This window comes from Cariama cristata, unplaced genomic scaffold (genome assembly GCF_000690535.1).
Source record: "Cariama cristata isolate BGI_N322 unplaced genomic scaffold, ASM69053v1 scaffold39880, whole genome shotgun sequence".
Classification (NCBI taxonomy): domain Eukaryota; kingdom Metazoa; phylum Chordata; class Aves; order Cariamiformes; family Cariamidae; genus Cariama; species Cariama cristata.
In genome coordinates, this window is record NW_009593664.1 from 9,327 (window position 1) to 22,175 (window position 12,849).

General features: G+C 38.2%; 1 protein-coding gene across 1 annotated transcript in view; it reads right to left on the reverse strand.

Annotated features, from left to right (window-relative positions):
• Positions 1-2,029: 2,029 nt before the first annotated feature.
• EAF2 (ELL associated factor 2) overlaps positions 2,030-12,849 on the reverse strand; it is a 10,963-nt gene continuing 143 nt past the window's right edge. The window contains exons 2-5 of the mRNA XM_009695100.1: positions 12,069-12,205; positions 11,179-11,324; positions 7,314-7,580; positions 2,030-2,867 (exon numbers count right to left, since the gene is read on the reverse strand). Of these exons, the coding sequence (XP_009693402.1) occupies positions 2,821-2,867; positions 7,314-7,580; positions 11,179-11,324; positions 12,069-12,205 (597 nt within the window). The 3' untranslated portion in view covers positions 2,030-2,820. The remainder of the gene's footprint in view (positions 2,868-7,313; positions 7,581-11,178; positions 11,325-12,068; positions 12,206-12,849) is intronic.

A 12,849-nucleotide genomic window follows, 5' to 3' on the forward strand; every position in this document is an offset into this window, starting at 1 on the left:
ACCTTCTCACTCCTGCCATTTGAGAACACCCTGCAGTAGGAGACATGGAGGCTCAGCACTGCTCGGGGCACACAAACCAAGCCTTAGGGGAGGAAACACCCCCAGCAAGTCACAAATGAGACCCCCTCTGTACAACGACAGGCCCAGGCAAGCTCTTTAGCTCACTTGCCTATGTCTGACACTTAGATGGAGAAGGGGAGTCACATCACATACATTTGGGTGGGATACAGCACACAGAGCTTTTTGCCTTCACACATTGAAGATCTGTTATCTTTTTCCCCCCTTATCTCTGGAAGAACTCTGTTCCAGAATCTTATGGCCTGTCTTGATATTTAAAGGGAGCCTTTCCTGAATTATCACAACTGTGCTTTTGACAGAATATATCCATCTAGATCACATATTTATTTATACTGGGTAGTGCCTGACTGGCCACTAATGACTCTGTACTACACGCTATACAAAAGCTTAACTAAGACTCTTCCCATCCTAGAAAGCTTTCAACCCAAAGATCAAATCCTAAAGATAGCACAGGCTTAGTTACAATCCTGAGACTCAGGAAACTGGAAATCTGCTTTACTCCCAGAACTATCTTTAAGCAGCTGTATACATGTAAGTGCAATTCTATACAGATTCAGGTAGATTGTACTCAACAGCTTTATCACTGAAGGAGTGATTACAACCCATGAGTACACACACTCTCCATGCTTTAGACCCTGGCCTGGCCAGTGCTTCCACAGATCTGCTCGCTCCCATACACCCCAAATGCACTGTTATTCAGAAAAAACAGCAGCATTGGCCTAAAGGGATGCTTTGATGCAAATAAACCGCTGGGGACAGATGGCAAAAAAAGCACATTTCAGCTGAGGACACTGCATTGTCATGCACCCCTTTCTATTTAGCACACAGGGCTGCTCCTTAGTCCTAAGGTTACCTGCAACATCTCGGCTCCTCACATGGCCCTAGCAGACTTGATTAGCAGCAGGTGCCAAGAACCAAGTGCTCTGCTAGAGTTCCCATACCAACAACTACGATCTATCGGAGAACTCAATACCCTTTCCCTTGAGAAAGTTCCAAGTATCTTGTGGTTATTACACATCATCCTTCCTCAAGGTTGCTCATCAGCCCTTTTCTTCTCAAAGGCCTGTTCACCCACAGTAATTAACTTGAGCTTTTGCCTTTGAGTATAAACAAGAAAATGTTTTGCTTCTTATGATACCAACTTCAGGAAGCTGGAAGACTTGTAAGCTATTACCTGGTGCACAGCATGGACCAGTACCATAGTTTGGGGTACGGAGTACAAGGTGGGGAAGCATCAGAAAGCAGCATTTCCAATATTTCATTTCTTCCTGGTGGTACCAATAAAGGTTCCTTTGCGAGGGGTGGACATGGTTTTGGCCTCTTAATCTGTCTAGAGGTAAGCACAGGCTGATACTTGCAGCACAGTTGACAGAATAAACTAGTCTAGTACCATCTATTGTATGCATTTACTGAGTGTGCATTTTTTCATGTCTGCACATTCAGGCTTACATATATGATTCAATCCTCACAGTTTAGACAGAGAGCTGCGATTCAGTCACTGCAATCTAGCAAAGAGACTTCTGGGCAGGACTGAGCAGATTTAGCTCATCAGAATTAATCCTACACACATTTGCTATTGTTAGTTATAAAACTCTTCAGGAGTAAACTACAGGATGAAATTTGGACTTCTTCAGGTCTTGAAATACAATTACAAATTGGGAAAAAGTAAGACGAGGCAAACACCTTTTCTTGTCTAACACAGTATCACTTACCAATGGCATTTGGATATCATCTGTAATAAACATTCATCAGTACACTACCACAAACTTTTGGTGAGCTCTTATTAGGGCAAACGCAACAAACACTTAAGTCTTGCAGAGAGGGTGGGGGGTCCGTATTAGCTACCATTTCACTGCCTTCTGTTTCTTTGCATGACCCTTTCACTGGCATGGTTACCATAGCTAGAAAGTGGAATTCTTAACCAGTAAAAATGGAATCAGATGGATGACAACGATAAATATTGCTTTATTAAATTACTTTTATCCTCCTACAAAGAAATATTCTGATTTCCGTTACAGAATGAAATGAAGGAAGTTCATTGCTGTCTCTGCAGTTATTTAAATTTAGATACAAAAAGGTTGTAAAAAGACCAGCCTATTCAAGTTACATAAAAAAAGGCAGAGAATAGACAAGTTCCTTTAGGAATCTTGAGGCTCAGAAATATAAAGTCCTATAATACAATGAAATTAAGAATTCAGCAACGTGTTGAACAATTGTAAACTGTAACTGCACTAGTGGACCACATTATTCAGCAGTTTCCTTAAAGGTATGAACTGTGAACTGAACAAAAAGTGTAGCTGACACAGCAGACCTCATTTAGTTGTTCTCCCTTTCACTCTCTCCAAGTAAAAGTTGTGAGATCAGCATTCAGCATTTAAATGATAGGAAGGAAACTTGCCTCCATAAATATCAGAAATTTCTCCATTCCATAACTATTTATATAAAGTAACTAGCTGTTACAAATCAGTTTCAAGTAAAACAGGTGGCTGAGGCAAAAATAATCAAATTCAGATCATACATAATTTTACTGTAAATACAGTAATTTGAAAGATAAACAACCATAGCACTGACAGGATGTCAATGCTGCTGTATTATAGACATGATGTGTCAGTAGAAAATTAGGATGTCTGTTATCAAAATCGAAGACATTCATTCCAGTCTCTGGTAATCTAATCTTAGTGCAAAACAGATGCTAAGCCATATTTAGCAAAAAAGGTGATACATTTAAGGCCAAAAATTTGTTCAGTCATCACTATCGCTTCCAGATTCACTCAGCTGCAAGTCATTTCCTAGAAGAGAGAGAGTCATCGTATTAGTCATTTTCAAGGAAATAATTTTCTCCTTTCAAGAGATTCCCCTTCCCAATTAAAGGCTTACAAAAACCAATACCAAACAGGTCAGAGAGGTTGGACTAGATGATCTTTAAAGGTCCCTTCTAACCCAAACTATTCTATAAGAGAACAAATAGGTGTAGAACCAAACTTCCCAGTCACAGAACCTTAGAGAGATCACTTTTCTACAATTTTGAAGTCTTGGCAAGGAAGCCATTAGCTTGTTAGCCACGAGTGCGTTTATTTAATATCACCAGATCACAAAAGACAACACCTAGCTATCTTTGCCACCCACATTTTCATGCTTCATAAGTGGGAAAACTGCTGGTGAATGCAGTTTTGTGAAAAACAAGTTGTTGTTTTTTTTGAAACACATCTGAATGCTGCTCAGCTGTGCTTGAAAACAAAGTGCTGTCTCAATCAAGAAGAGCAGCTCTTTGATGTACCATTTAAAGATGTATCAGTGACCTACTATTTCAAACAGGTTTTGGAACAAGTGAACAAACAAAACATCAAAAGAAATTTTACGCAGCACTTTAATTTGGTGGCTATATATATTTCAAAATGGGGAAGTAAGAAGAAAGACTACATTGTGCTTGCAATGGATGTCCATAAGCTTAGGGGATGGGAGGGAATCTTTCCAGGATGACAGATAACTAGCAAAAAAATACAGCAGCATGCTATACAGAATCTACATCATATCAAGCAACTTCCGACACATTTTTTTCTTCCAACTGGTATGCTTTTATTCACACCTTGCTTGCCAAACAGCCATTAAAAAAGAAAAAAAAAAAGGAATGCATCTCAGGTGGTACAGAAATGGCCTAAAAAACAAAGGAAAAAAAAAAACACCAAAAAAATCACTGAAACTGAGTAGGCACACTATTTTCACATGCCCTTTCCTCAGGTGCAGCACCCTTCACAGATCACTTTTGCAGATGGGTTAAAAAAAAGTAACATCAAAAGAATAAACCCAAGAAGACTCAGACTGGATCTTTTGTTATCAGGCATACAATTTCTGTCAGAACACTGAAGTCTTTAACGTGGCTGTATTTAGCCTTCCTTTGTTTTCCACTATGTCATCACTAAAGCTTAGAAAGTGGTACATGATTCTCTGCAACAAAACAGAAAACACTTTATATAAGACAAGAATAGTGAAGATGGCTGTTTCCAGCAATCTTTAAAGTAGTACTGTAGAAAAAAAAATTTCCAATCCTCTATATAGAGACAGCATTTACAGCTGTATTTTTAATATAAATTTAAAAAGCAATTTTGAAATAACAAAATCAAGTAATTTGTAAGTAATTATTCAGGACAATATATTATCCTAAGAAATAATATTTCAAGGCAGAGAATAGAATTAGTAAATTAAACTCAATACATTTATGACTCAAAGGAAAACTTACAGTGAATTCTTAGAAATCCCAGCCTTGTTATGCACTACCTACTTTAGGAAAGGACTGTGAGTATGAACAAGATAACCTTCCAAATAGTGACTCTGCAGCCTTCAAAAGTTTTTTCAACATAGTTAATAGAAATTACACAAACCCTGTAACACCAGCCAAAAATACCAATGCTTGTGAAAACCAGCAGATGGTAAAAGCAAGAACTCCAAGTTCCAGAGTCAGAAACAATGCATTAGGATTTACTTCAGAGAAAACTTTCTGCCCCATTTTTACAACCCTGCCTCCAAAAAACACCTTCAGAGAGATGGCAAAATAACACAGACTAGAGTTGGTAGTTTTCAGATGGGTTTGGTGCAAGAGCGGAAAGCTCATTTAACTAGGACTCTGAAGAAACATCTAGACTCTTATGAGGCAGCAATAAAGCGGGGAAAACTGTTGAATTCAATTTTTACAGTGCCAATTGCTTATTAGCAATATTAATTGGGGAAACAGAGGCACTGCAAATTATGACATTTCCTAAACTTTTAAATGAGTGACTATAATACATTCAATTGAATTCTTGCAAGTTATAGGGGACAGGGAAACTCATAGGAGTGACCTGTGTTTCACAGATCTTAGTGGTCACACCAACACCAAACTAATACAAGGAAAAATTATTTCATTACTAGCTGCTTGTACCAGCACCAAGTATCAAAAGAAGCGAAGATGTGCTGAATACTATGTACAAAACACAAGGCCCAAGAATAGCCAGTCTATGTTCTTTTTTCTTTGGAAAATTACTTTATTTAACACAAGTCTTGTTTAAACAAAAAGTATACAGAAAGCAACATATGATCAAATATTTACAAATAACAGATTCATTAGTGCCACCATTTACAAACATTGTTATAAGGCAAGTTGTGAGCCTATATAATCAGCTTCTGAAGGTAGAAAGGGGAAGAAACAGCATTTTGGGGGTAAGGGGCAGTCTTGAGCCCCAGATTCCTGAAGAAGCAGATTATGTATATCTGACAGAAGTATTTGGTTACCAAGCTCTAGACACCACCTCCTGTGTTTTCCAAGTTCCACAAAACCTCAGCTATATGACTTTTACATGCAAGATGAAACTTCGTTCTAAGCCTTCCCCCAGCCTTCTGCCTGCACACAGCAAGCCAAAGGGAAACTTCACTAATTACCCAGTATGGCCCTCATTCTACAGAGGTGCACAAAACTAGTCACGCACATAAACGGTCAAACCTCAAAACAGGATTAGACAAGCAAACAGCTTGTGCTGACATTTGTTGATTCAGTATTTTATTTTTGTAAAACATTATTCGAGATGGAAGAAATTACTGTACAGGACCCCGACTGAGAACTCTTGCCATTCAAGTTAGAACCATATGCTATTCATTTATTTTCTCCAGGTTTCAATCTCCTGCCAAATTCCCTCAGCAAGAGAGCTAGAGAAATCCATTCTTCTTGAAAGTAACTGTTTTGATCTTTGTCTAGTTGAAGTATATTTTAGTTCTAGAAGCTGGGGACAGAATTGTTTTAAGCAATAACTAGATCTGTAACCATAACAGGAGTAAATGGGATTAAGCTGTAGGTCAGATAGTCAAGCCCAAGGGTTGACGCTACAGACAGAGGTTCTACCTGTCAACGTGGTTCTCAAGCATCATCAAGCCACCAACTTCCCCTGTAACTGTTTTGATGTTGTCATATTTTAAGCAGCATATTCTCACTATGACTGTTGGAACTGGTGGACTTGGCCACCTGTACTTGTAAGTGTATGTCTCAGTGGAAGCTTTACCAGCTGGGATTCTGTCACTAGGGATAGAGCTTAATCTCATTTTCATAACAGTTTTATTTAAAGCATGAAGAATGAGAAACCCCATTTGTGAATACAAGTTGAAATAAATGGCACACTCTAAAGTTATACAAGTTATAAACATGAAGACATTGTTCTGTACTGTGACAGTAAAATGAAAGCAGCATTTAGTCCTTTGCACATGAAGTCACAGGACTTTTCAGTCTGATCTTATCTGTTAATGCAGTAATTAAGTATCTGTGCTGATTATTTATGTAAGTATTTAAATGCTAGCTACAAAAAAAACCCTGTTCATGTTATCCATTAAGTACTCAAATAAAAGTAGATCTGCCAGAGTCTAAAATTTCAGTACATTAAGTTTACATATAAATTATAAACCTTAAAGATCTTACGCTGCAAACTAGGGTTGATGGGACTCTCTTCAAACTGAGAGCCTGCAGCTAAGCAGCTAATTAAAAATACAATAATTTTCAAAGCATCACCATAGCTGAATACTCACTTCTATGTCTGAGTACTCCTGCTATTTAGATAGTGAACTTAAGATTTCCTACCTAGTGGGATTTTTTTCCTGTCCAAACTATCCTTTTTTGGAATACACTGAGCATTCAATTACAGGCTGCGTGGCAACCACTTCTTGAAGAACATCACAGCTACTCTTCAAATTACATTTTTATTTGTCTGAATGGGTGGAATAAGATAGTATCATCTGAAAGCAAATCGCCTCCTTCCTTACATGCGAAGGACAATTTTGCCATGCTGTCCAGTGGAACAATGCCATGAATAATAGTAATTGAAGTAGCTAAGAATACACCGTCTCTTATGTAATTCAGAGTATAGTACACTTCCCATAGTTCTACCCCAGAAATTATAAGCATATGTTTTGGGAGTGCCCTGTTAGTTCAAGTATTTTCAATACAAAATTACTGTTCTCCAGTCCCAATGTATATAACTGGGAGGAAGCCAGAAGAACTTAGGAAATATTTTCAACTGCATCAGTTTTAATTTAATATCTCTGGGGACCAAGAATCTTCTAGCCCAGTGTCTAATTCAGAATGCTGCTGAAAAATTAAACCCTAGCATCGCTTCCCACAGTTTTAATTACAACAGACATACTTAAAAACAATATGGTTTCCTTTCAGAATCTTGATGTCTGGAATTGTGCACTAAGAAAAGAACAGCCTTTGTACTTACGTAGTGTATTCATCATATGACCACTGCTCTCTTGGGATCTGTTATGACTGGCATCTTTGTCAGGGACAGCCTGTTGTGGTATGGCAGACACAGTAGGCTGCGGCTGCAAATATGGCATTGAGATAGGAAGAGAGGGCTTCGTTTCCTCGTCTTCGGAATCACTAGAACTATTTTCACTACTTGATGAAGAGGATGAAGAACTTTTAGAGTCAGATGAACTGTCAGAGCTACTCAGCTGGTCCATGATACTGGCTTCTGCTTTTAGCTCTGCAAACAATATGATTTGTTTCTCAGTTAACATCCATCATAACAGAAATATAGGAAGGAGGGAAAAATAATAAAAAAGGAAAATCAACAATAGAAATCAGTTACATGATTATAGCAACTAATAAGACCAAATAAAACCAAACCAAAACCACCAAAACTCTCCAGAACAAAGAAAAGTGCACAAGCAAGCATCCAGCTTGTCATAGGGTTTTCTTCTCTCATAGCCTGGGCACTTTTTCCCTTTCAAGCCAAGCATTAGAACAACGGTGACTGTGAACCCAAATGCTAACCCCACATTCCACAGGGTAGTGCATCCCACATAGCCTTTAATTTCTGCAACTAGCAAGTCTTCTGTATTTTCCCTAGCAGCCCCCAAAGATGGCCTTCACTGAGTAAAAACTGCAGTTACAATCACCCAGATAAGTTAGCTGTAAGAAGTATGCAGTTGCACCCAAAATGCCTCCCAGCAGTTCAGCATTACAATCAATACACTGGTTTGGACTACGTGACATTTTGCTCAAAACCAAGTTAAGCATGAAGAATATCCAAAGGAACCATCCACAGTTTACTATAAGGAGGATTTCACCAAATCCTTCTCTTTACAGATTTGAAGGGGTGGTGCGGGGAAGCTAGAACAACATGAGATAGACAAGAAATACTGGAAATTAACAGATCAAACTGACTCAACCAACTTGCTGATGAAATAACTCATCTGACTACCGTAATATTTAAGAGAGTATGACTGGACAGACCATGCTGCACATTATGCATTTTTGATATGCACTAGCCAAAGTCCAACATAGAGAGGAAGTTAAGTTTGCAGAAAGGGTACACATAATAACTGTGCAAAATAGGGATGCTGCTGAAGCAAGAGGTCTGAAACAGACCACTGGAATCATGGTGGATGGAGATTTTATATAGCGACTTGAGGAGCTACCCAGAGTGCAGAAGTTCATCATTACACAAGATTGTAACTACCCAGACATTAGTTAAGATGGTCTTACAAGCACTCGCAATACTTCAGGAACAGCTTTGATATAGCAGACATAAAAAGCAAGTAGGAGAGTGGTTCATCTCACTTCAAGTTCAGCCAATACAGAAGAACGGGTTGAAGATGAAAGTCACTAAGATGTAAGATGGCTCAGAGCTTAATCAAGAGAAGAAGGGAGAACAAAAGAATAAGCTTCAACACAAACTTCCATGAAGCCTTCCAATTCTGAGTTATCAAAGGCCACTCTAAACGAAAGGTACTTAGGTCAGTCAGCCTTATCAAAGGCCAGTCTAAAGGAAAATGGCGTTCAGGAAAAACGGCACCCGAAATAGCGCTGCTATGGCTACAAGAACAAACTAACCCAATGCCAAGGAAGAACAGAAAGTACAATAAAAGATCATACTGGCTGACTCAAACATCAGGAAAGAGAAGAGGAGGGGGAAAAAAAAAATAAATAAATGGAAGTATCCTCCTGTTGCTAAGGACATATATAAGAGAACAGCTTAAGGACAGAAAAGAAGACAGAAAAGCTAAGGCAAAAATTAGGAAGATCAAGAACAATCTAGAAGTCATTTCAAAATTAATTCTAGAGAAGAAAGGTCAAAGAAACAACTGATCTACCAGACATCTGGCGCTGTAAGCTAACTGAAAGATACCACTCAGGTCCTACACATTTAATTCCACTTCTTCCCTGCTCTCACCAATGTCCAATAAGAGAAAAATTTTAAGTGAAAGGCTAATGAGGAATAAGATCTGCCTTGAATTTTGATGTAATTTAATCTGGCAGATTTAAAATAAGTATTTTCAAACAGTGAAGGAAGGACTGTACGTATACTAGAGGACAAAGGTAGAGTGATCTTCCCCTTCACCCAAGAAAACAAAGTTAGTAACAAGTTCAAGGTAGTGTACTTAAGCAGGAATAGTCAGTTACACAAAGATGGGATAGAGAATGATTTGGTAGGCAACACTTCTGAAGAGTCTGTGAGTTACAGTGGATCACTAAGCACAGTTCTGCTGCACTGTTGTGTTGTGGAAATGACAAGCATTACACTGGGATGTGATACCATTTGGTCTTTGTGTATAAAGATGAATAGTGCCTGTAAGACAGTCTTCTTGCTCAATTCAGCACTGCTAAAACCTTAGCTGAAACTGTGGATGTATTTAGGCACTATATGTCAGGAATTTTTTGGACTTGTCGTAAGATAGCTAAAGGAGAGTGACAATGAATCAGGGATCTAGAAAACTTAACTTCTAAGGAAGGATTGAACCAGCTGGCATCATTTTGTATAAAGAGTGGGAAAGACATAGCAGCTTGTGAGTACACGAAGGACTGCTCAAAAGCAGCAGAGTAATCTGATCTATACTTGCATGATAAATATGAAAGTAGTAATGGGCTTACAGTCAGATTATTTATTAGAAAGAACCTGAACTGTAAGGAGAGCAAAGCCCTGGAATGGATTGCCAGAGAGAACACGGGATCTGTCACTGGAAGACTTTAAGAACATGGTAAAAAAATGACATCAGAAATCTCACTTTAAGACAGAAGGATGGACTAGATGACTTTAAAAGATCCCCATCTGTCAATTATTCCACATTCTTTAGTAGTACTCAAAATTGGACTGGCACTACACAAGAGTTTGATACATGTTGACAGCCACTTCGGTGATGTGCAATGTGTTTGACACCACCACTCCCCCCAAAACAACAGACCACCAAGAAAAAGTATCATTTTATTCCATGCGCTCAAGTACTCCTTCCTCTTTGCAACCTTGATGTATTCTAGTACTGTCCTGTAGTATAGATTTCTGATCAGAGTTTAAGATCAAAATGGAAAAACAAAACCAAAAAAAAAGCCCTTCCTAATGACACATCTACAAAAATCTGTTTAAAGGAATTCAGAACATCTTGGGAGGCAGATGTTAATTCCAGTCAATGAAACTGCCACCTGTCAGCATTTCTGTAGCAAGTAATTACCACCTGCCATCTTCCGTGTCCTCCAAAAGGAAATAAGGCTTCCTATTAAGTCAAATAGGAGCATCGCACCAAACCAGAGTCTCTCAAGAATACAGTACATAGCACTGTTCAAGGGTTGATTTATTGAGGTTTTAGCCATCTTTTTCATTGCAACCTCATCTGTCACAAGGTATTATCCGGTAATTTAAAATGTATTTTGAGTTGTAAAGCACTGTAACCTGTACGTTTGCTGACTGCAGAGAAAGAATGAGCAGCGACGTCAGAACAGAGTGACTCAGTTGGTTCCAGTGCCACAATACAACCAACTATATACTGGATTAAAGTAGCAGCAGAAGACAGAATCAAGAAGAGGAAGCAGTGGGACCCCTGGCATTATTAAGCCTACAGGTTCATCTGATTTTTTTACCTTAGTAAGTTTCAACTACTGCTTTGTTACCACTTGAGCCAGAGTGGTTATTTCCGTATCAGGGTAAAGTGCTTACATAATCAGCTTCTAGTGTGAATTTCAAATTAGGAAAAAAAACAACACACCACCAAAAACCACACACACAAAAAGACTAATTAAAATTAGTTTAAAAACTAATTGCTTGTTAAGAGCAAAGTTTCTGAAACTTATGTGCCAGTGGAGCTTACCTCGTTCAATATCATCCATAGGAGAAGACGGAAACATCTTCTCTTTTGGTGGAGAATTTTTAATGTTGTTTGGAACCTTAGTCGCATTTCGCATTTGCTGCTGTTGCTGCTCTATGCGAGACTGGACTTTACTGCTTCCTTCAGCTCTTTTATAAAAGCAAAAGATTTTTAATTACTAGAAGATGAGATGCAAGGAAAAAGGCAAGAATTCAGGGGTTACAGTACTTTAAGTTATGGAATTATTTGTCATGGCTTTCTAAATAGCATTATTAGATTTCTAGGGACATTATTATACTGGCATACAATTATATATAGAAGTATTAAAAATTGTTTTTTAATACAGTGCTAACAACTTTAACCGTTTGTCAGTTGATTAGTTTTTATACCTGGCTATCCAGGATCACTTAATAATAATTCTGCTGGAAATTACTTACATGGACTCAGCAGCAAAAAAAAAAAAATTCAAAAACTTGTTATGAGAAAAACAAGCCATTAATATTACTGAAACATGTCACAGAATTTATCTTTTTTTATTTCCTCATTTAGAAGTCAGAAGACAGTAGGCAAGCTACTTTCCAAACAGATTCCACATACACCCCACCCCACCCCAAACTCATCAGAAAATAGTTACCATCTCTTTCAACAATGTGATGGTTTTTAGTTATAAAAAAAAAATATCCTATTTCTTCTGTCAGTCAAGACTCGAAAGCTGTGAAGTCAGTGTGCTGAGAAAGCAGATTTTTCACTCTATTGAACAAGGCCAGGTACTTTCTAAAAATTATGTTTTGCTAAAAATAGTAATGGGTAGTTATGTATCTCAATTTGGACTCATTAACAAGTCGATTTTCACAATGGGTAAAGCACAGTTGTTTCTTCTGTAAATCACCCACCTGGTTTTTTTCACAGTGATGTTGCTACTAAGTTTCTCTAGGCGACATTCTCCAGTGTCATGGTTGATAATTAAGATACATTCTTTTAGGTAAGGCTTCTTTGAGCCCTTGAAGACAGTCACTGGTGGAGTTGAGCCCTATTAAATCAGAAGTCCAATAAGTGTTACTCCCGTAGTCCTCCTTCTTAGAAACAACAATCCATCACAGTGATGACAAGTCCACTACAAGTGATCATTTCTAGCCTTTAAAAATGTTACTGGTTAATTCAAACTACATTCACAGTAGCCATGACCAAAAGCAGCTGGCGTTTGACTGGAGGGGGATTTCACCCAGCCTAGTTTAGCTTGATTAAATGTTTATTTCCCAATGAGAGCATGCTCACTCTAGGACTCCTTTTACCAAAAGGGGTTTCAGTTACCGTATCAGCAAAGCAGTAAAGCACGGCAGGTAGTAAATTTTCCCTTTCCAGTCTTTCCTGCTTTAGAACTGCAGTAGAGCAATAAATACCAAGGGGAAACTTGCACTGCCAACATCCACATGAAGCTCTTCTGTATACGCAACACTTCTGGGTCATCCTACAGCATATTTCTAATGCGGTGAATAACTTAAAGTCACAGCACAGCTGTTTATCGTTTAGGTCTTTTGTAATTTTACATTCTTAAAGCAATTGTTTTTCTACTCTAAAAATCACACATGCATATATCCTTCTATATTCATATCCTTCTATATTCAGTATATACTTATGACAACAAAATAAATCATTTCCTTAGGCCCACCGCTC